We start from the raw sequence: 25,068 nt of genomic DNA on the forward strand, positions 1-25,068 counted from the left end.
GTAATCTGCTAGTGAGGTATGCAGTGGAGACGGGCACATCTGATCTATTTCAGCAGGGGCACACTTCCTTATCTACTGTCTCTTCAATTATTTGGGTAATATGACTTCTGATGCATCATCTTTTGTATTTACTGTTAGTATCCCTTAGGACATGAATCAAATCTCTGTCCTTAACAAGTGTTTTTCCCCTGGGATATTGGGTCAGTAGCCCGGTGGCCCACAATTTTTTTCTCCTAAATATTTCTAGATTTGTGTTTTCACTTGTGTTTTCACTGATAAGTACCAATCAGAGGAATTTAAGAAAATTAAAATAAGATACCTCTGAGCTAGCCTTAGAAATAGCAGCCAGGAAAGATGGAGAAAGATTTATGTTTGCTTCTTGGTGCTTTAGCAGTTTCTGTTATGCAGTTTATTGCAGTTCAGTTCTGTCTCTAAAGGCAATTTGTAATAAAGAATTGTGCTGAACAGATTAGCCAGAGAAACCAATACAAGATGTATGTGCTTTATCTTCTCTTTCAGTGTTGGGTTTCACTCTAGGTTTTCAATATATAACAGATCTAAGAGCTGCCTCAATCCTGTTTAACAGAAGTGTGATTCTGATGTTGTTTTCCTTGCTCTGAGATCCTCATGTGCTGTCTCTGCCTTCTAATGTCTATTGTATTATCTCATTATCTCAGATATTTTGAGCCTAAACAATGAATCCTGGAGTAAATTTATTTACAGAATAGTGTTGTTCATTTTTTGAATATGCAAAAATAGAGGGACGCATTTTTAAAAGCACTAGTACAGTGCTTATTCCAATCTAACAACTTTGATGGAAATTGGATTAAGCCTTTAATATTCTGAAGGCATTTTTCAGTTGATTTGCCAAAGGCACTTCTTCAAAAACTGTCTGCCATTCCCAACAACGTGTTGCTTAGCTGTCAAGACCAGCCTAGCAATAACGTGGCAAATTTATTTCTTGGCTTTTTTTCTTTATTACACAAATGGAAGTCATGAATGAGGGTTCAACATTATTCTCTGGTTTTAAATTTTGCCTTCTAATGGAATCCTGCTGTGGTGCATTCTTTGTTCTGCCATGCTGACCTAGAACAGATTGGACCCACAGTGGTGTAGGAGGGCAAACAAAATCTTAAATTGATTTTCTAGGGATTCAAAGATATTTCTCTGGAGAGATTTATGCATGGAGGAGCCAATGTGACTGGATTTCAGCTAGTGGATTTCAGTACCCCAATGGTAACTAAGCTGATGCAGCGCTGGAAGAAACTGGACCAGAGAGAATACCCAGGATCTGAGACCCCACCAAAGGTATTCCCTGATCTGAAACACTACCAAAGATGTGACTCCAGTGTTCTAATTTCTGAATAACATTGCTGAATACATGAATGAAGACTTTAATATTTAGGCAGAGGAGAAGACTGTTGATCTTACTATCACTGGCCATTAATCATGCCTATTCTTACATTTGTATGGTGGAAACAAAAATTGCAACATATTTTGCTGATGTACTTAAATGTCTTTTGTCACTTATTCTCCAATTTCACCCCTTTACCAACAGCAGTAAAAGGTCAAATGCTTAACTGACAACTTAATTTCAATAAAATTTACATTAATTAGTCTAATTATCTGTGTTTCTTTGGAGTGCAGATCTTTCCTGACAGAAGAATTCTTCTGGATGAGATATTACTGTAACTGTAAATTTGCTACCTTTAAATTTTCATATGGAGTTTTCCTCTGGAAATTTTCTACCTCAAAACCTCATGTAGAAATCACATTCAGGCATGATTTTAAGTTAAATCTCATCCTAGTGTTCCTCTATCCTCATCCTTCACAGACTGATAAGAAAATATTTCTTTGACATATAATTTTCCTGGCAGGCAAATCACAGCACAGCTGTAAATATGATTTCATCAAAGTAGTTCTATTATCATATGCACTAGCACATATCAGATGTGCTTGAAAATGGGCTGGGTACTTTATGCTTGGCACTCTGCAAAGATAAGCAACCAGCCCTCCTTTGACTGGGACACTGGTAGCTTGTCAAAGTCTAGAGGAAGCATCAACATGGGTGTTACAAGACATAGCTACAGAATTCAGTGAAACTCCAAAAATTTATGTTAAAAAAACAACAACAGCAACAACAAAAAAAAAAAAAAAAAAAAAAAAAAAAAAAAAAAAAAAAAAAACAACCAAGGACCTGGAATGCAGACATCCCCAGTTACTGGTGACAGGAAAAATTCTACCTTTAAGACTCCTTGCCACAAAACCAGGATTATTCTGTCTGCTTCTGAGAAGTCAGCATGATTAATTGGAATCACACATAGTTCATCTAGGGATAACCAAAATTTGACTTTTTAAAGATAAATCACGTCTCAAAAACCTTATAATTGGCAAGACAAAGGAAAGGAAGGAAATCACATTTGTATAGTGGAATTGGAATTTTGGAAGTTAGAGAGCATATCAATAGCAGCCTTGGGCATGTGAACAAGTTTTCCTGATGCATTTTTTTATCAGAGAACCTTACTGAGAAAACACCCCTTAGTTTATATGACTCCAGGCTAACATCTGCTGAAGACTTGTTCTAAACGTTTCATTTGGCGTGTTATCAACCTAAAGCAGTTGCTGTAGTTAGTGTAGGAACACAGACTGCTCAGGGTATGTACCAGGCAGACAGCCAACACAGGTTTTCCAAGAGGAAGAACCTACTCTTGATCATTCTTAACAGTTCTAGTAGCCTGGATGTCTGCTCATTAGCTGTGCATTTTTCACTTGTATTTTCTCAGTGAGTTACTGTTTCTTTCTTTTCTTTTGAGTAAGTTGGGTGGATGGGGATGTTCCCTATTGAATGATTCAAGTGGAAAAAAAACAACTTGAATATTTCAAGTTTAATCTGGGTTTTTTTAATTAATTCTTAAGATGTAGATTTTTCTACCCTTAGGAAATACAATTTTAAAGCTGTACCTACTGAAATGTCCTGCATTTGTCCCTCAGAAAAAATTGCTTTTGATTTTGAGAAGAGCTGTTTTCTAAACAAAGGTGTAGAAACTGCTGCATAATGAATCAAACTAGAATTACCTTGAAACAGCAGATTTTTTTTTTGCCAACTCTGAAGGGCTGTGTTTGTCCATCTATTTAGTATACATCTGCATTGACATATGATGGAGTACTTGTGATGGCTGAAACTTTCCGTAATCTTAGAAGACAGAAAATTGATATTTCAAGGAGAGGGAATGCTGGTGATTGTCTTGCCAACCCTGCAGCCCCATGGGGTCAAGGAATTGATATGGAGAGGACATTAAAACAGGTAAGGGGAGGCTTTATTCTAGGGATCTTTTAGAAGTTTGGATACCCATTGCACACTAGATGACTCACAAAACAGTATGCACAAGAGTAGTAATAGGAGAGGGAAATTTTTCTTTTACTTGGAAATTGGAAGCAGCTCGGGCTATTCAAGTTGTTCTGATTTGTAACTTGGAATGAAGGCAGAGAAGAACTACTATTATTTGAAGCTACTTTTAGATCTTTTGAAATAGTTGAACTTCCTCCACTGCACTGCCGAATTCATTTGTTGCTTTTGCAAATAACCTGGCTGTACAAATATTGTAATTTAGGGGAAAAGGTATAACCAGAGAATATAACCTTTCAAATATGTTTCTGTCATCTTCAATAAAATTAGACTTCTCCCAGGGAAATCACATAGGTAGTTTTGGGGTTCTTTTCTTTAAAAAGAAATAACCCAGAGCTATTGTTCTCTGATGTCAGGATTTTGAATTCCTGATGAATATGGATGCCTAGAAAGTTCCAGATCTCTGTCAAGATGATTTAGCCTTTCCTCTGAATGGGACAGTAAAGAAAATAAAAATCCTGCAGTAGAATTTAAATCATTGCAAATGAGCAGACTCCACTCAGGAGAAACTGCTGACAAGTGACTGCTGACAGAGCTGGCAGCTCTGTGCCTGGAAGCCAAGGTTTCTGTCCTGGAGAAAAATCAGCAGAGATAGAAATGGACAGAGGGAAAGAGTAAGTGATTTCAAGCCACATCCTGACTCTTAGGGAGAGAAATAAAGCATTTTGTATGCTTCACATATTCTGTGCAGATGCACAGATCTGTAACAATTGAGAGAAACAATTGTCAGACTTCTGTGCTCAGGCAGACAGCATGAGACTTCAAATTCTGCCGAAGAGGTTCTCATGGCCACATCCTGGTAAAATCAGAGCCAGCACAAATTTGGCCACAACTTCTTTGAGACAAGGACCACAGCTTGGGTATCCTTCAGAGACACAGTAAAGTGACACAGAAAAGAAAAAAAAAGGGTTCTGGTTTCAGCTGAGGCATGGGTGGTGGGAAACTGCCACAGCCAATAGTCAAGCTTCACCTTTGGCCTTCTTCATTCCAATGCTTTGAAAACACCTTTTCAAACCCTATCCATATCAGCTCTGTATCATCTTCCATGGTAGTAAACTGCTTTGCTGCAGCTAAGGTTGTTGTCAAGTTGACCTTGATGAGCCGTATATACTCAATTTGTACATTTAATCCACCAGAGCAGGAGCTAAAAAGACACATGAGCTCAGGTGAAACCACCTTTAGGTTCTTTCATGACCCCAGGAGCAATGAGAATAGTAAAAAATTTACTTCTCTTTAGAACCTGCAGCTGGAAGGTGCTGTCAAGCTGCACAGCCTGAAAGAAGAGAAGGTCCACTGTGTGTCTTCGTTAGCAGTTAGATACTGACAAATCTAAGACTGTTTTGAGCATGGTTTGACAGGAAAAAAGAATATAAAGCAAGTAGCCAACTTTATTTCTTTGAACTGTTCTACAGCAGTGTTTTTATGGTGATCTAAGGATGTAGCCAGGGTAATTTGCACTGCTCTGTGACATTTGAAATAAAGAGCATAAGACTGGGTCTTCATGGTGGTTTTTCTTCCATTTGTAGGTTCGAATACAAGGCTTGACTGGAAATGTTCAGTTCGACCACTACGGTCGCAGAGTCAACTACACCATGGATGTCTTTGAGCTGAAAAATACTGGCCCTCGGAAGGTATGTGCTGACATTGCCATCCTCATGTCATATAAACGAGTTGTGTATGATGAAATAGTTTGCAAACTTACATTAAAGTGGACTCTGCAGTTTGAAAAGGTGTAATACATTGGGTTACACGGGTATTTCTGGTGAAAGCAGTTTTTAGCTCCATTTTCTACTAGATGCTGTTGTTCAGTGCCTCAAATTGGGGCGCACAAAAACAAGTGTGCATCTTGGAGTGGTGGAATGTCAGTTTGTCAAGCATACTAATGAAAACCAGCTGGATGACATGTTGCTAAGCTGTTGGATGATGAAAAATGGTCAGAATTCTGAATAGTAGATATTCCTTGTATCTTATTCCAAGATTTCTGTCTTGAAAATTACTTGGATTTTTAAGCAAGTTGATTTGTACATTCTGTGTAAACATGATTCAAAGGCTGTAACTAACACAGGGCTTGTAAGGGTGAAAGGACAGAAGAGGATACAAGAGGCAGAGAAAATGACCTGAATACTTGTATTTCTGAATTTTTTGCAGTATCTAATCCTGTGTGCTTGATTGGCTTGGTTGCTTGTAAGCAAATGCACATTAACACATGTCTAAGCAGATCCTTCATGTCTGAATGCTCATTATCACTCAGACCAATCACTTTGAAAAGATAAGTCTGGGTACTTTGTTGATCCTTTCTCTTCTATGCTGAAATTTGTCCATTTATCATCGTATAAAACAAATTAAAGCAGAAAACATACTCAGGTTCAAGGATTTTCTTTTCTTTTTTTTTTTTTTTTCTTGAGTCATTGAGGCTATTTTGATTGTGAGGTCATCAGAACAAGAAAAAGCGGCAGGTGATGGGCAATAGGATACTCACGGCTGCTTGAATAGGGCAAAAGCATTAAAAATTGAGTTAAATAGTTGTCTGCTGTTGGCCAGAGGTGACAAGCACAGTAAATAGTAGCACAGGTGAACTGTGTGTCCCTGGAGACAGTTACCTGCCACGGTGCTAAGGATGCAGAGTGTTAAACTGCAGACCCAGAGCAGAATTACACACTTGGATGAAAAAATTGCCACTATGTCACAGTATAGAGCTGTAGACCAAAGCAAAGCATGTGCCTGCATATAAGGCCTGTTGGTACAGTTGTCTTTTGAAAGTGTGACAGATGGCTGAAGAATAAATTTGGAAAAGTGTGTTTGTCTTTCCTCTCTTGGGAAGTCCACTGTCTTGTGCTAGAAATTGTGTCTGATCTTGCTACCAGCCCTGTTTCCTTCCTGTCTCTGTACCACCCTATTGGCAGCCAGGAGGATATATGTGTGGCTAGGGTGCACAGGAGGAAAATGAATTATGCCCCTTCCATCTCCTATTCCCAGTTGTACAGGAGGTGCAAGATATGTTTAATTAGGTCACAACTTCATTAGGGAATTTGCTTGTCAGCAAGCTTTTGAAAAGTGTTGATGTTTCAACCTCTGTCACTTCTTATGGGAGAGGTGTCTGGCACCACTGCAGGGATGTCCCCATCCTCTCTTCTTGCCTGCAGTTTAAGGGGAGGGTGATTGCAAGCAGAGGAGCTCTGTCTGTGCTGTGCTAAAGGGCCAAGGTGCTTTTGTTACCTTCCAGTCATGCCTCTCTGCTGCTCCTAAGTCATTACCTGTATTTGATATAGGAAGTCATAACAGCTTTGACAGATCTGGCTACTCACAAGAATTTATTTCTCATGTATTAGATAGTGCTTGATATGTGATCACTGGACCAATTCTGTGGTCCAGCCTGACAAATCCTATATAATATGTGAGAAATGACTCTACTTAATTGAACTAAGAGGCCTTCACTATTAATGTCTTCTTCTGATGTCCAACATAACATGACTTATGAGTCAGCCAGCACTATCCTTTCAAAACTGCCTTTCCAGTCAGAGTAACACATGGTTCTAATCTTTGAAAAAGTGATTTTTGTTGCCCACAGCTTTAAATATTTGAAGAGACCATTAAAAATAGCACAGATAGACAGAGGCAGACTTCCACATAGTTTAGTAAAACAGGAAATATTAGCCTATGCTCATGTTAGTTTCATTTATGTAGCACTTCTTACTTGGTTCTTCTCTGCAGAGCGGTAACCTGCTGGTGAGGGGAAAGGGTAGGAGGACAAGGATCACAGAGATCTAATGGAATGGTTCCTGTGACTGGAGGGTTGTGATGAAGTGATACAGGATTTTCACTGGTGCCCAGGGACTGGACCAGAGGCAATGAGCACAAACTGAAACACAGGAGGTTCCTTCTGAACATAGGAAATATTTTTTTATACTCTGAGAGTGACCAAGCATTGCTACATTGTGCAGGGAGGTGAAGTCTTGTGAAGTCTTCATCCTTGGAGACATTCAGAAGCCATCCAGACACAGTTCTGAGCGACTGGCTTTAAGCTTATCAAGAGATTTGACCAAATGACCTCCAGAGGTCCCTTCCCAGCTCAGTAATTCTGTAATTGTGTCATTCACCATGCATCCTATCACCAAAAAAAAAAAAAAAAAAAAATTAAAAAAAAGGAGAAGAAAAAGTAAACAAAGCATATCCATTACATTGCATGCACAAGACAGTCTAGGATTTGGCTTCTGAATTCCAACTTGGCAACATGAAAATTAATTATCAAAATTTTTGTGTATTCTTTTGCCCTTAGTGGCTTGTATGGTCCAACAGGGTCACTTCAGTGGTTAGTACAAGGTGCACAGGCCTTCAGAAAGGACCTTATTCATTCAAATGCCAAACTGTGAGGCAAATATTTTTGCAGTATTTTTTCCTAAAAGATAAATTCAGCCTCTGTATAAGTGGATGCAACTGCTATGAAGTTCAATTGCAACCCAAATAGAATTGGAGGTACTTTTGTAGCTAAATTCAATCCTATCCTTTGAGGAGTTTTTCCCTTGTGAGGCTGAGGCATTTATGGGAAAGCATACTGTTATTTAGTGGTCTCAAAGTGACTGTGTATCTCTATACTTTTATACAAGTGTCATGACATAGCTTTCATATTTATTCAGTAATCTAGTTCCAGAGTTACTTTCGTGCAGGTTTGCACCAAACACATACAGGCTCACACCAATGCACCAAAGCTAGAATTCCTTTAAAAAATGCCAGTCATTTCTCAAATAATGCCTTTATCTCTGTCTGTATTTTCATATTTTCATATGTTACTTACTTCTGTAACACAGTACATTTTCTGCATTCTTTCTGAACTTTATAGCAGTGAAGAATTGCACAATGAAAAATCATCATTCACTACAATAATAGTTCCCCAAACTGAAAGATTTTGGTGTACATATTTTGCCTTTAGCTGGTCACAGTTTTCTGACAAGAACTCCACATTTTCAATAATCAATTGTATCTGTGTCTGTATGGCTTTCTGTCTGAAAAGGAGTATTTGTTAGCAGCGTACAGTACTAGGAAGAAAACCTTCCTCTCCTCTATATCAGCACTGCTGACACTTCCTGTTAGCTGCAGACACCTAAATCAAGGTTCCAGTGCTGTAAGGGTAATCACAAAAAGAAAAGGAACATTTGACCTAAATATACCAGAACTTGTGCATGGACAGTCTGTGCTTGTTTGCTTCACTAATAGAAAAAAAAAAAAAAAAATCAGTCAAACTGCACTAGGGACTGTTAAAATGACTTGCCCCTCCTTGCATTTTTTTCAAGAAGGAAACTAATGATGTAGTAAATATAAAAAAATCAGAGGAAGGTTGACTATTTTAATAAAATATAGAACATATATGTAATGCATATGAGACAGGAACCAGAAGCACTCCCCTGCTCTTTTAGACTCTCATATCACATCACTGCATTGAGCTGAACATGTCACAGAGGCAGAATCCTGTGTTACGGTGAATTTAATAAGGGTTCTGCAATAGTGTTGGAAATAATATTGACTTCATAACTGATTTGATCATTTAGACAGTTTCCATCATACTGAAATTTTTCATCCAAAGCACAGAGTGTCCTTTGGTTCTGACAGTTACATTGAAGCTCTGCCTGGAGCCTACTTTCCACTAAAATTTCTTTTCCTCTTCTAGTAAGATAGACAAGGCATTTCTCTCTCCCAGCTCTTGGTCTCATGAACTCCTAATTAAACAAGGAAGGGGGCAAGGGGCAGTTGCTGCTGCCTCATCCCCAAGTGCTCCTGGAAACTGAGTTGTGCTTGGTTGAATTGCATCTCTTTGATAGAAATCTTTTAAATCATGTGTCTATTAAATCATGCTGGGAAGAAAGATCAGTCTCCCAATTCATTAGGTTCTCAGCAAGCTGGGGAGCCCCTTGAGGTGGGATTAGAACACTGTTCTACTGACACGTTTGTGTTCATATTGTCCATTTGACATGGAGCTGAGTGCTGTCAGTGCTGGGTCAGAGGAAAAAGCCCCAGCAGCCTTGTCAGTGGATGCACAGACAGCCATGATCTATCTGCAGAAAAGAGAATGGGCAAGAAGGGGGAAAAAATAGATTCAGGGGTTTTCCTTCATGGAATTACAAGAATGACTGATTCAAATCTGATTCTAGAGAAGTTCGTTGCCAGCAATAAACAAAGGCAGCTGTTTTACCTTAAAGCTGCTCAGGGAAGGGTTATGGCAGCCTAAATGCAGCCGAAGAGAGAAAAACCTGATTTGTTCCACCTCCCTGTAGGCATTTCCCAGGGATATGTTTAGGAAGAATTCAGTCTCACCATGCTTTACAGTCAGTGGGAAAAGCAAGCACTCTTCGAGGAGGGGTGCTTATCCTGCATGAGCTGAGTCACTGTGTGCTGGTATTGTCTGTCCTGTGAGTGTAAAGAAAGTGTAAATAACAGGGCTTCTAATGTAGGTACTAAAAGGTCAGTGCTAGCAGTTAAGTGGAACAAGCCCAGTATAAATCCCAGTGCTGGGGTCCCCTGGGAAGCCCATGTTGGAGCAAGGAATTGAGATCAGCCATGGGATTGCGAAAGTCCCATCCAGATGCTTTTCATTCCTCTATCTAAGACCAAAAGATCTGGAGGACTAACAAATGAAAATATTCTTGTGGGGAGAAAAAATTCTTATATCTCATTTATGCCCCAGGAAGGCTTTAAGCTAATGACAGTGGGATTTACCTTGTGTCTCTGGCTGAAGTAAGTGAAGTAAGCCCAAATCATTCAGGAGCAGCAAAATGGAGATGACATCAGGTCTGTCTCTGTGCAGCAGGGGTGTAAAGTGGTACACTCAAAGTGGTAGATGCATACTCCCATACCTAACGTGACAGCACTTCCTTTGGATTTGGATCACTCTGTTGTTCTTATAGTAGTTTATATTTATAGTTATGCAGAATGTAGACCTTACTGCAAATGAATACATTTTGTTTTGCAGGTTGGTTATTGGAATGACATGGATAAATTGGTTTTGATTCAGCATGAACCTACACTTGGAAATGACACAGCAGCCATGGAGAATAGAACAGTAGTTGTCACTACAATTTTGGTAAGGTGTTTCTTTTTTTAATGCTTATACTGGTGTGTGACACAATCTCATTTTTAGTTATGATCTAATTTAGTCTGCCAGTTCCTAGGTTAGTGGGAGGATGAGAGCCATATATCTTAATTATCCTGACTGTCATGTCTGCACAGATTTTTTTTTTTGTATACATTTAAGATAACGATTCACTTGAAATCAGGTTTTTAAAATTGAGTCGTGGTGATTTTTTTTCTTTTATTCAGTCTTTTCCATTTTTTATTAAAATAAGTCTCAGAGATGTGAGTTCTTACAAGCTCTAATTGATAAATCTTGACTCACAAGAAACTGGAAGAAAAACCCAAAACCTTTAAATTATGGAATAGAACAGAGGGTATAAAATAAGATTACTGTAGTTCCAGTGTTCATTTTTGTTGGTAAACTATAAACTCAATAATTGACCTTACCAAGAGGTAAAATTCGAAGTAGTATGATTCAGTCAGCCAGTCGAAACTGGATTTTCTACTGTTAATTTTGAATGAAAACATGAATTTAGTAGATGCATTCTTAATATGTTTTTTCATTGCAGTAAAATTTCCATTTTAATATAATATAAATAGATTTGGAGTCTGATTTTCCAGGATTATTGTGTTTTTAAAGAGTGGTTGCAAAGGAGAATGAGTTGTTTCATTCATTTACATTTTTAATTCACAATTTTTCAAAACAATTGTTTCTTACAAATCTGTATTTTAAACAAAATATTTAACATATTTTTCCTCTGAAGTCAGACATGCCCTTTAAAGCTGATGTTTGTCAAAGCCAACTGGCAAAGGGTGACCTTTACGTGACTGCTTTTAAGATTTTACATCTCAGTTCACTGCCCTTTTCACCTGCTTCATTTAGACAAGATATGTTAACCCAATAAACTGTGTCTCAAAGGGGAAGGAATATTTTGTAGGTGTTACTAAGAAATAATTTTTCTAAATCAATACAGAGTTTAAAGTGATCCAAAGGAAAGCATCAAGACATTTCTAACTAAAAATACAGTTAATTACCAGATTTTCAGCAGTGTATATCAGCATTTATGCATTATGTCTTAACAAGTCTCCTGTTGATGGTTATCATTCCAGGATACAAAACAACCACAATACTATACAGGAATTCAGAATGTAACTCCTAACCAAATTGTGTAACTTTTAATTTTATTTTTGCATGGAAAATTTTAAATATATGTATATTTTTCCTAAAAAAAAAATATTTAAAAAAAGATTTAAAAAAAAGGCTCGGTGATGGAAAAAAATATACTTCAGTACAGTCCTCCTCTTTTCAGCCTCTGATGAAGAATCCTATTTTAAGAAATTGATCAAGGAAGAAAAGAGTCCCAAGATGCTGCGAACATTCCTAACTAAGGCTCAAGTATTAACCACCAGTCTAGTAGCATTGAGCTAATTTTTCCATATGGATTACTGTTCCTCTGACTGGATGACCAGGCACTGAACCACCAGGAAAAGTTCTGTGACTAATCTGAAATGTCTAGAACAGATGATGTTAACCTTCAACTTTGCCAAGCTGAGAAGAGAATGATGTGAATTACAAGCTTTCAGTCGAAATTTTCCTCTCAAACCAATCCTGATACCTTTGACTGAAGCTCTCACACATGAATACTGTAATTTCCATAAATAGCTCCAAGCTTAGGAGAAACCAGTAAAATATAATAATGAAAAATAATAGAAAAAAGTTTCTGTTCACTAGAAAGGAAAAAAAGGAAAACAAGAAAGCTTTTAAAATGTGTTATCTTGCCTGTCCTGTTTGCATTGAAGCATTTTGATGTGCATAATAAATGTTATCTTCAAAAGAACTTTTCCAGCCCCTGTATTGAAGGGACTGGTGGGATCATTTGCAAAACTAAAAAGCTGAATTAATATTCCAAAGCATGCCCTGTGTTTATGCAGCATGTCATTTTTGGATAAATGCAATTAATTCAAAGCAGCACAGCTTCTTGACCAAAACCATCCCTTTTCAATGTTTCAAAATCACAGTGCAAGAGAAATATATTGGAATTTGGTTTGAATAAGAATATATGGTGAATTTTGCCTTATCATGCCCATCTCCCATGTACTCTGGGAGCTGCACACATGATGCTGAAGGCAGAATAGAACCATGATTCTTAATATTGGCCTGCTAGGTCAATGTATTTAGCATCTGCAAGCCTATGATCACACACACAAAGAAAAGAAATGTTTAACTAGAATAACTTTCAGAGTCCTGTTATTTTTCTCTTCTTTGTTATGTTGCAAATGACACAGAGACTTTTTCACCTCTTCATTGCCCTCTTCATGTTGAAGGGAAGTTGAACCATTGTAGATGACACATTTAATTTTGGTTGCATGCATATTTTCCAACATTAAACTGAAAAGCTTCTGCAAGGAGTGCTGTCAGACTTTTCAGTCTTCAAAGACAGATGTCATGGCAGCACAGGAAAAGCTTACAGGTTTTCAGCATGGCTCGCTTTAATTTTTGCCTAAAGCCAAATAGCATAAGTTGATTTGTCCTCTGTTTCTTCAGCTTTTATGTGTCTATGCTTACTTTGCTGTGGTGTGGCTGTATGGCTGTTGCATAGAAACTGCATTAAAATGAATTAGCTCTGCACTCAAAGAACTCAGTACAGCATTTTCTACTAGGCAAAACATTTTCTTCATTTGTAACATAGTGAGCACACATAGAAGTTATTTTACATATTTGGTTTAGGCTCTCAGCCTATTCCCAATTAGCTGTGTGGTGCATTAGCAGCCCAGAGAGAGGAGGCAGCAGGGGCAGCTGATGTTCTTTACCAACTGCCATTTACAGTTCCTATTCTGCACCTCATGTGATGCCCAGCTTCCTGCACTCTGGAAAGGACAGATTTCCTCCTACCTGTGCAGAAGCATTCCCTTTGGGGTGGGATGATAACACCTCCAAATGCACAGTAGACTCATTGCATGACTGGAGAAGGGATGCTCTTTGCAGCCCTGACTAACACCAAGGTAAACTGAGTGACTTGTCTACATTTTGCAGGTCACAAGTTATTGAGATAGAATTTAGGAAAGTAGGCTCAGAAGACTAATCCAGACTCTCCAATACATTTCATGATACAGCCAACTCTGTACTTAACTCTGAGACTGCAAAACTTAATAATCACAAAATTCCTTTAAAACCAAAGCATGATGATGAGCTGCATCTGCATTGTGGCTTACTGTTCTTAATGAGATATCCTTGGTGTTGGCAGATTAAGTTTCAAGGGCAGGATCCAGTTCACAACCTAGTCACCTAGATGTGGATGACTTTACAAAGGGTATTGATTCAGTTGCATTCAGTGACATTTAAGATGCTCTAGGATATACAGCCTGTCCCCCATTACTTACACTTGCCTGTCTCATGCCATTTATGTGACCTCTCCCTCTGGATGTTTTAGCCAGTGTATGTACTTTTTCAGGCATGTGGGGTAAGTTTTGCCCCAAGTTTCTAAGTCCACAAAGATACAGAAATGGATTCAGTGGCCCATAGGTGGATGCCTTATACTGAGGGTATCAGACATATCTGTAAAGGGCGAGCACAAAGCACCTGCAGAACAGCACCTTGGGGTCAAGCAGGTCACCTTAGGGCATCTAAAGATGATAGGCAACTTTCATTAGGTGACTGAGAATCACCATCGCTGTTTTGACTGATATACTCTTGATAGAGTCTTACCTCAGAAATTCTAATTATAGGCCTTTTTTCGCATAATAGAAAAATATTTTTTCATTAGAAACTTTATTAACTAAATTCTTCAGTAGACTGGAGAAAAAAATGAAGTTTGTTGCATGAAAATAATAAAGACTTCAAACCGAATCCTGGACACTTTATTCAGAAAAAAAATAAAAAGAAAAGAAAAGAAAAAGGAAAAAGAGTCACCAAAAAACCTTTCATTGACATTTACCGAAGTTTCTTTCAGAATAAAGTGTGATAATGTGTCCCACACCCATTCTAAAACTCAGAAATTTCCTTGCACAGATATTTGTCACTTTTGCAAATTATTTTTGCAATGGTGAATATTTTTAATTCCAATTTAGAATAGGAAAACCAAGTTTAGATTTCTTTGTTATTTGGGTTAGTTACTTTGTCCAGCTTCCCTTATAGTAAGAATCATCGGTTGTGAGCATTTAACTGTACACATGAATTTGTGGCAATGTGTTGGAATGATTTGTTTACATCTATAAAGGTAATTGTTGCAGACATCAACCTGTATTTGCAAATGTTAAGTATTGTTATGAAATTGTGAATTATATAAGTAAAGCTTGCACCGTTTCAAATATCTGTTCCGTGCTAGTCATTGGTCATTTCAATGTGGACTTTTCCTTGATTCACTACCCCATAGAATACTCTTAAGCAGCTGAAATCTTGCAAATATTGCAGTGTTAAACCTCATTCAGCAGTTAGTCAGATGTGTGTTTTATACCAGTAGGTTAAAAGCTCATAGTCCAAAAATACAGTAAGCACAAAGATGGTGGGGAGAGATAATCTTTCTAGTAGACAAGATGCTATAACTGGAAACAAAAAGTCGGCCTAAATCAGAGCTGATTTAATAGAAGATATTACCTCTCCACAGACAACTTGCATCTCTTGCATTTTTAGACTACCATGATTACACTAACATTACAACTAACTTCAAAAATGCTATTGCAATGGATTATGCAGAACATAAAGGTCTTTTTCAGTGGCACAGATAGAAAAGAGTGTCAGGATATGGCTAAGTACATGCTGTTGGTCAATTCAGATATTTCATGACTTCACAGTGTGACCTTGAAAATTCATCCATGTAAGTTACTTATTAGCAAACCAGTAAAACTTGTCTTTCAGTGTCTTTTTATTATAACAACTGAACACCTCATCAGTTTGAAATGCCCTCAAAGTCTGAAATGGACCAGAGTTAAAACTAGGGCTACTATTTGATTTCTTTTTTTTTTTAAAGCAGTCTTTATCAGAAACTCACATGCAGTCCCACCTACATTCCCCCATCAAATGCTACCTTGAAAATTGATATCTGATTACTTGGCAGGTAAAGTAGGCACAACAATTAAAGAGATATAAAATAGGTTAGGAGGGAAAGATCAACATAGTAAGGAAATGGTAGGAGGTGTTGCTGTTATCTCTAGTTGTATTATTTTACACTGGCAGATCATACTCAGTTGCTGCTTCTTTGAAAGCAGTCACAGCAAGACATGCTACCTTACTCTGTAAGATAACTCTATTACAAAAAATGCTCCCTGCTGTATTTTTCTCTAAATCAGTGAGATCAGTGTAAGAAAGGGAGGTGGATGGGGAAGAGAACCAATGTGGTTCTTACAAGCATCCAACAGATCTTGGTGGTCACTCCACTGGATGGGATGGCCACTGCTTGTACCTAGCAGGGACAGTATTGGGCCGCCCCACTTCCCTTCTCAGTGTTCCCTCACAGAACTCTGGGCTAGGAGGGCTGAAGTTCATTTAACTTTTAACAGAAAAAAATGAGACATCTGTCACTTGACTTTGCTGTGCAGAAACAGTTAAGATGCTTTTATTGCAGCAGCCCTGCCAGTGGTGAGGTGCAGGCAGAAGCCTGGGTTTTGGAAGAAGGAGCAAGCTGATCTGGCATACTCTGTGCCTGTCTTTATCAAGTTCATCACCAGAATTATCTCCTGGTGTGACTCTGGTGGCATGTCTTTGACCAGGGATTTATGGCTGAATCAGGAGAGCTAGAAATCACTAACTCTGGTCTTTGAAAAGCAAAATTGCTTTTGAGCTGCAGCAAACAATGTAGATGAACCTTGTAAGAATTCACAAATGTAGGTCAGTGGACAGACTTGGTTGCCCTTCTAGAAAGCAGTTGGCTAAATCACAGACAGGACAGAGTATTTTTCACTTCTGTTTATTTTCAACTTTTTTGTGTTCAATACCATATGTCGAAAGACACAGATTTGGCTCTTCCTCTTATGTGAACAAAAAGCCTGTGTGAGGGAGGAACATTTTATACATGTGGCCAAAATACTTCCGAAAATCAAGAACTACTGCAGAGATCAAGAGCTCCCTGCTTTTCTCCCTCTCTCCCTCTAGAAGAGCAGTGGTTGAGATTAAGGTGATTTAAGTAGGGATATGAATACAAGAAAAGGTGCAGGCTGCTGGTAATAGAAGTTTTCCTTTGAAGATGCAAACTCTATACAGGCATAGGCATTGCACTGCACTCATGTAATACCACCTATCCTCCCTTGTTAGACACCTAATAGAGGTTACAAAATTCTTGTTGCTTACAGATAATATTCTTATAGTTTCAGTGAAGCAGACATTGCTGCACTACATATTTAAATTTATTTTTATTTTTGTACTGATTATATCTGTAGGAAAGATGCGAATAGGGCAGATACTACCAAGATTAGTGTCAAAAGACCAACATTTGCCAGGGATAGACCAGAGAAAACTTAAGTTGACAGTATTTTCTGATGTAAATTCAAACAAAGGGTGAGTTAAGTCACCCTTTATATTAGATAAATATTTCATCTGGAACTGGCTCTGAATATGAATTATGTGAAGTGATTTAAAATACAATCAGAAAGTATAGTTTTACTTAAAGAAAAATGACCTTGATTTCCCAGTCGCATCATGTTCACTATTGTGATAGTATGATTTATGCAGGGAATGCAAGATCCACTCTTTAAGACAGGTTTTACTAATTTTCAATGGCACTCACTCTCTCAAAATATTTGGTACTTCTTTTTCATACAACATGTAAAGTCACTGTCAACTTTATACCATTCTTGTCCATGTATATCACTTAAATTCATCCTAAACAATGTTGCACAGTCTGTACTGTTTATTTTAAAGGAAAGATGCATATTTCCTTGGAATGTATTGCAGCGTTCTCACTAAAATGTATGTAGCCTCCTAGGAACTATACATTCTAAACCTCAAGAAAGGAAGTCACTCAGGCTCTTTATCTGCAATTAGATAGGCAGTAACCCCACTGTGTTAGAGGATATGCTTACTCACTGGTCAGACGTCTACATTGTACCTTCATGATCTCACAGCCCTTTGCGTTGTATAGGCCCAACCCTCCACTCATGCTTTAAATTCAGTGTATACTGCATTAAGGTCTTCCATTTAAAACAAAGTAAGGTTCATAATTCTTGTGAAATGTATAATCCAAATTAGTGTAAAGAGTATACCTTGCCAGAAGGATTTCTGCTCATACATTTTAATTTGAACGTGCTAATACTGTCCATGAACTTTTTATAAAGTGTGTGTTGTTCAGTCAGTTCATGATATGCTTGTTTTTTTTCAGACTATATTTGGTACACTTCTCCTTTACAGTTCTACTTCTTTCATTATAGGAAGCCCCATATGTTATGTTCAAGAAAAACCATGATACGTTTGAAGGGAATGACAAGTTTGAAGGATACTGTGTAGATCTGGCATCAGAAATTGCAAAACATATTGGTATCAAGTACAAAATTGCCATTGTTCCTGATGGAAAATATGGAGCAAGGGATCCAGAGACAAAAATCTGGAATGGGATGGTGGGAGAACTTGTTTATGGGGTAAGCATACCAATTTTTGAAGCAGGATTTAATTTATCATAGTATAAGCCATAAAATAGGAAGTATATGTGCATTTTATTTAATCTTTTGGTCACAGAAAAGAAACAGAATCTTATTTCAGATCTGTGTGTTTTCACCTATTTTCAAAATAAAATAAATAGTTTCATGCAAGTTCTACTATTTCTTCAACTAGTACCTTGAAATACTAGAACATCCGTAGTTTGTATATCCCGTAAAAATTCATGAATGTTAGAGACCATCTATTCCTGACTCACTGTAAAACTTGGTGGGGAAGAATATCACTCATTAACTCATTTTCATGGAATGGTGGACAGATCTTTTTAAAAAGATGGGATTCTTGGTCTAGTTTGAGAAATTAAAAATCCTCCATCATATATATTAAACACAGATAACAAACCACTACAGACAAGTACATAATTAGGCAATTCACAGTGATGATAGACTTTTAAGATGATCATCAATAATAAAATTTAAGAGCAAACCTGGTAAGTTTAATAACTGAGAACATTATGTTATAGAGTGATCTGGAGAAGGATTCTTCAGAATACCGTAATATTTAGCAATTCTGTTGACACATAAAGTTCCAATTTTTAAAGAAAATAGCTCTAACAAACCTAGATAAATATTTGCAATATCTGGTGTTACCAGAAGTAGCAAAACTCAGAGCTGAGCTTGCTAATGACTGCAGTTGCTAGTATCTGCACTGAGAACCAGTCAGAATTCTTAGAGAAGCTTTTCATTTCAGTGATGGAATAAAAAAAAAATCCTCAAACTACTCAGGTGTGAATATTTCCACCCATGAACTCATAACATGCTTCAACCTCCCCATAAAAAACTTCCTGCATACCAGTTGATCCATCCCCAGTTGCATTTTTCACAATTTCATTGACAGTTTGGGCCATATGTTACAAAGGTCTTGTGGCTTTTGTAGCAGCTCCATGTCAGTTCCCCTCTGTCAGTTTAGCATAGCTGATAAATTCTCCATTAGCATCAGTTCAAGGGACTCTGCAGAATGAAACAGTCTCTGTGCTGTAGGAGTGTGGGAAATCTTGCCCCCAAATTTCAGTGATCTCCCCCCCCCCCCCCCCCCTTTGGAATGGAAAGGTTATATCAGGTTCACAAAACTCTCCATGTTCTTGGAAGTTCATGAGGGAACCAACCTCAATTTTGTATATAAGGAGTAGAAACAATGAATGTCACCAACCCCATATATCTACTTCAGTGGCTTGAAAGCAGCTCAACTCTAAGGATATTAAAAGATAAGGATTTTACAGACTTATTTTATCAGGTATGGAGGTTACTTCTTCTCTGGCTTTTAATTGCAATAGCAACCCGTGGACGTCAATGGCCAAGCACTGTTTTATACTAGAATGTTTTCTCAGTAATCCAAGAAATGTTACTATTTGTCTTGCTCAGATGCACAGTTTCTGTGGCCTAACATCTAGTTGAAAATTATAGCAGAAACTTGATATTACGCTTTAATTTTCTGTTTGTTTGGGGTATTTTTTCCCTTATTTTATCTTAAAAAAATTACCTCATCAAACCCAGGCTGCCCTAGGACTAGACTGAAAGAAAAAGTGTTGTAAGGAAGCACACAGAGATGTGTCAACACCTACAGCTTTTAACAGAGCTGATAGCAGTAAAGTTCACAGGCATGAGGAACTTGTTGCAAATTACCTGCGTGAAGGCCAGCCCAGAGTACGAGGCCAACACATCTTTTTTGTAATGGAAAAGAGTGAGGAGGCTCTTTCTAACTATCTATTTAGGATGGCTGCAGTCTATTTGTGATTCTGGGGCTGGACCCTGAGAATGAGCCGCAGCAAAGCTCTTGGAGCTGCTTTGTAACTGAAGTCAGCTGTTGCCATGTACATTTGCTCCACTGTCTTAAGGCTCCTTGAGGCTGTGTGTGTCAGTGGCACCAGGGAGTGTCCCTGTGCTTGGGAATTTGCCTGATTACTCTGCTAAATTGCAAGAATGGTCTCTGGTATATTTTTGGCCCAAAATTACTGTCCAAAACAATTCCTGAGCCCGGCTGGACCCTGGGAGAGAGCAGAGGCCTTTCCTGTAGGCAGCTTGAATGCGGCCATGCAGGTTTAGATGTCGGGTGACTCTCACGGCAGCAACGCGGCCTGTCCAGTGCCGCTGGGCCTCAAGGACAAGAGCTACGCCAAGCGTGCTTACTGTACTTTTACAGGTGTAGCTTTAGAGGAAATTGTTCTTTCTGATACTTAAAAGTTTTCTGCTAAAGATTTCCGCAGGGAATCTATCAAAAGCATCCTCCCTGCAACTTCCTTGAGCCCTTGCCAGACAATTTACAGAGCATCAGGTTCCCAGGCCTATTCCACATACAGAAAGCAGAAAAATCAGTCAGCCAGAGACTTTGCTGCAAAGCTCTGCTAAAAGAGTATGTTCTTCTTCTCTGATAGATCCCCTAATCATAAACACAAGTAGTCTGAGTAGCTGGCTGTGTTTCAAGCAAGGTTTTTTATTTGCAGCCAGGACTGGGGAGAGAATTTGTAACTGAATTAGCAAGTTGATGAGACGATGTGTTTCAGAAGCATTTTACAGCTTTTAATTCCCAACCATGTTAACGGATTAACAGACAGTATTGCTTTGGCCAGTGAGATTGGACCCTTTCTGTGCAACACAAAAGTTCCTCTGCCCTCTTGCTCTTACCATCATACCCCAATGGCCCTTAGCCCTATCCATATTACTGAGAGTGGACATGTGAAAATTTTATCCCATGTTCCTTTAAGACCTGTAGGCACCAGAGGTTGTTCTGTTACCTGGACACCCAGGTGCTGCACAGAGCAGCTTAGTAATTTCCTAAACTCCATGGCTGATTTTTCCCTCGTGTCCCATGGGGTACAGTTTTGCTAAGATTGTATAGAATGTCATGGTGGGGACAGTTGCCTATTTTCCTGTTTTGTTTTTTAGCACATTATTAAAAACTACCAGGAAATCTTGGCCATTTGTCCCTGATGTATCCAAATGCATGCAATAGTCCATGTGGATTCTATTTGCCTTGATATCTAGCTCGCAGAAGAAATGCTGGCTGGGGATGAAATGTCATTAAGTACATGTAACAGGTGTTTCCAAATTCACTAGCAGTCAACTCCAATTAAATATTCAATCTCCTGACACAGAATGCTTTTCTTTCACTGCTTAACACAAAAGGTCACAACTCAATTCTGTTTGAAATCTCAGAAGCCATGAGCTTCTGAGATTAAAATTACTTTCTGCATGATTTTTCTCAGGTAGCTTTACTACCTTCACGATACTTGTACCAAGCATATATTTCATTCACAAGGTTGTAATAATTTTATATTCTGAGAAAGAAAATGTCTCCCACCATCCGAATCAGTTTCTATAATGTTGGAAGGATCCAGAATGCATCTGTACTTGGTAATGGTGGAGCCTTGATTGAAATGCTGCTACAGACACAGTTGATTTAGCTGTGAAGTATCATTAGTCTTTGTCAAAACAGATTTCACTGGCAACAAAATCATTAATTGTTTCTGCACCATAGTTATATTGTTAATCATTTAAGTCCATAATTACATGGTGTACATTAACTGGGCAAAGCAGAAATGCTGTTAATTATCATGCACAGCTATTTTCATTATTTAGCTTTTGCAATGAAGAGTTTATGTAGGCTTCACATGGCACACAATAGTCTTACAAAAATAATAATATGATCAGTCAGGGGGGCTGTAGTTTCTCCAAATTTTTGTCATTTAATTATGAGCTAGCTATATATTTTCCCTTTAGATTTATGGGCATGAAATGGATTTATCTACATTGTGAATTATCTGATACTAAATCACTATTGTAAAAAATGGGTTAAGTTCCTATTTCTCCTCTTTGACTCCTTCAAGTACTGTAGGCAGCTAGTTCTGATATTGTTCAAGTTCTGCATACCCTATTTGAGCATTTAAATTTGGTAAGATAAATCCTCTCCAGCATTTCACACATAATATGCACTGTGTTAAGTAGGTATTTTAAATCTCCTTAATTCACACTAAAATGGCAATTTCACTTTTCCAACTCACACTGTGAAAACTAACAACCCCCAAGGATCTGTGTTTTAGCCCCAATAGAAATCTGCAGACAAAAAAGAAAAAAACCTGCTAGCCAACACCTTTGAATACCAGTGACCAGGTCTGTCATTTGCACTACGTTAATGAAAATACCAATGTGTGACAAACACAGAGAAGATTGTCAGGAAGACATCACAGTTGCCATGAGTCTTGCTTAATTAATGGACTCCACATTAGGCATTCTCAGAAATCAAAATTTAGAAATACAAAACACATTGTCTCTAAAGAAGGAGCCCATTCTTCTGGAGAAAAAATACTTATGAGTGAGATGGAAAACAAAATTATGCAGAAAAGCCAGTAGTTAAAACCATCATACAGTCTTCAGACTACAGAAACTTAAGTTTACTCTTTAATTTTCAGTAAACTTAAAAATATATTTTAGACATGTTATCCTTCCTCATATAATAGCTGTTTTCATAAAACATCTATTTCAGCCTGACTTAAGTAATCACAAGGGGTTAAGAACCCAAATTTTTTAAAAATACCTTGTATAACAAAATGTAAATTAATATTCAGAGAATTAACAGTGTTATAACATTTACCTCAGACATTAGCACCACAGGTAATTTCTGATACCTGAGCAAAATTATGATTTCAGGTACATTGCTTAAAATGTAATATCTTTATAAAAAAATTGCTGTTTGCATCGCAGCTATTTCAGAATGAGAGATATAATCTGATGATTAATATATAGCCATCTTAATACAGATGTCTTTATTTGGGCCATTGCACTGGAACGAATCAGTTATTTTGAATTATTTACAATTGCAAAGTTGACAAAATAGGTTTAATTTTTAACTACACAATATTGGTTTAAAATTAAATTCCATAAAACATATATGGCTCCATATGAATTAGCACATAAAATGAAGAACACATTATTTTAAATGCATTTACCTGTTTCAAAGTTGTAAGAGAACAAAAAAAGTTCCATTTCAATATTTTCTTTGGCACACAAGCTATTTACATAACACTTGGATTGAACTATTTGAGCACATCCTTATTTTTCAGCATGTTTTAAACTCATTGAAACAACAAAAGTGTTCACAAAATGCTGTTACTCTCTTGAGCTCTATAGAAGTCCCACATTGGTCACAGAGCATGGGCTCTGCTCTGTGACTGTACCTAGACACAGCACCATGGTGATGAACAGGAGAAAGGTTTCAGCAGCTCTTGCATCTGTTCTGCACTCAGAGGTGCATCCTTTTACCCAGGTCCCCATACAATTCCCATCTGAAGTGCTGCTGTAAGGACAGCTTTAGTGTAAAAGGCAAGGCTAGTCACGGAACAAACCTTAATTTAATGCAGCATCCCTAATGAGAAAAACGATCCATTAGCTTAGCTCCAATATTTTATATGCATACAGACATCATTGTTAGCAGCCATAATCACCTCCATCAATAATTATTCATTCAAAATTGGCATCTTCATCCAAAAAACATGTTAGAAACACATTTATAAATATTCCTGACACTGGTGGGAATGGATTCAGCACACCTTTTATCCTTTCATTACTTGATTTTGCAGACCTATTTCCTGTATACTTGCCATTTTTTGCTGTTTAAAACCTAATTCAGTCTTATTGAACTATATTTCCCTTGAGACAATTCTGTGCAGTTTGGTGGAATCACAGCAACAGTTAATCACTTTTGCAGCCTCATGCCATTTGGGGCTTTCTTGAGTCTATGAACTGCTTTACCTCAAAACATTATTATGTCTTACAAAAATATGACTATTAATTACTGTTTCTGGGATCTTAAAAAATCTCTATACATTCAGTGATAATAGGGTCATTCTATTCCCATTTTCCATTCTTTCTTGAATTCCTTCATTTAAATCTAAATTAATGACTAAAATGATCTTCTTACACTGCTGCTCCCCTCTGTAAGATTTAAGATTCTTCTCCTTAGCGAAAAAATTAGGTATTTGCATAATTCTGTAAAATAAAAACCTGCAATGTCTATGTTTTACTGAAAGCATATTGAGTAAATGCAGAGTGTGATAGAAAGAAAGAGAAAAATGCTACAAAGAGCATTTAAGCCACAGTGTCCTGATGTTAATAACATACCTTTGGAATTAGCTGCTTAACCAAGTGTGTAAGCACACACCAATTAATCTATACATCTATATTTCTTTTTTCTTTATAGAAAGCAGAGATTGCTGTTGCGCCTCTGACCATCACTTTGGTACGAGAAGAGGTCATTGATTTTTCTAAGCCTTTTATGAGTTTGGGGATATCCATTATGATCAAAAAGCCCCAGAAATCTAAACCGGGAGTGTTTTCCTTCTTGGACCCTTTGGCGTATGAGATCTGGATGTGCATAGTCTTTGCCTACATTGGTGTCAGTGTGGTCCTGTTCCTAGTTAGCAGGTTTAGTCCATATGAGTGGCACACAGAAGAACCAGAGGATGGGAAAGAAGGACCCAGTGACCAGCCTCCCAATGAGTTTGGCATATTCAACAGCCTCTGGTTTTCCCTGGGTGCCTTTATGCAACAAGGATGTGATATTTCCCCAAGGTTTGTGTCAAATCTTTTTACATTTGCATTTTATCTTCAACACTGAAGCATACAATCTTCCTTTGTTAATTTTCCTGGCAGTTTTTTGAAGTTCATTCTTCAGGAAGCCTTTTTTCTTTTTTTTTTTTTTTTTTTTTTCTTTTTTCTTTCTTTCTTAATAGCCATGATAAGAGCAACAGGTAATCTGCTTTGAATTTCAGTCATTACTATTATTTTACCAATGTCAAAATGCATAAACCAGAAACAGTTCTCAGAAACAGCAGGTTCACGCAGGGGAAATTCCACTGGGTTGACTTCAGAAGAACTGTGTTGTTGCTAGATTGGTTCCATTGTGTTACAACCATGAAATGCACACAGTTGTGCTGAATATCTGCCTTGCATCAAGGCAGAAATTC

At 37.7% G+C, this 25,068-nt stretch overlaps 1 protein-coding gene across 11 annotated transcripts in view; it reads left to right on the forward strand.

The window, feature by feature from the left end:
* Positions 1-25,068, forward strand: part of GRIA4 (glutamate ionotropic receptor AMPA type subunit 4) — a 219,464-nt gene that overhangs the window by 145,148 nt on the left and 49,248 nt on the right. For 10 of the 11 annotated variants that reach the window (XM_066175756.1, XM_066175757.1, XM_066175763.1 and 7 more), the window contains exons 6-11: positions 1,150-1,308; positions 3,137-3,304; positions 4,933-5,037; positions 10,368-10,478; positions 17,828-18,034; positions 24,303-24,673. In XM_066175756.1, the coding sequence (XP_066031853.1) occupies positions 1,150-1,308; positions 3,137-3,304; positions 4,933-5,037; positions 10,368-10,478; positions 17,828-18,034; positions 24,303-24,673 (1,121 nt within the window). Of the gene's footprint in view, positions 1-1,149; positions 1,309-3,136; positions 3,305-4,932; positions 5,038-10,367; positions 10,479-11,778; positions 15,399-17,827; positions 18,035-24,302; positions 24,674-25,068 lie in introns of those variants that run through there. The other variant, XM_066175766.1, reaches the window with a different exon arrangement.

The sequence above is a fragment of the Chamaea fasciata genome, unplaced genomic scaffold, assembly GCF_029207755.1.
Source record: "Chamaea fasciata isolate MVZ Bird 193981 ecotype frontalis unplaced genomic scaffold, bChaFas1.0.hap1 SCAF_2, whole genome shotgun sequence".
Lineage (NCBI taxonomy): Eukaryota > Metazoa > Chordata > Aves > Passeriformes > Sylviidae > Chamaea > Chamaea fasciata.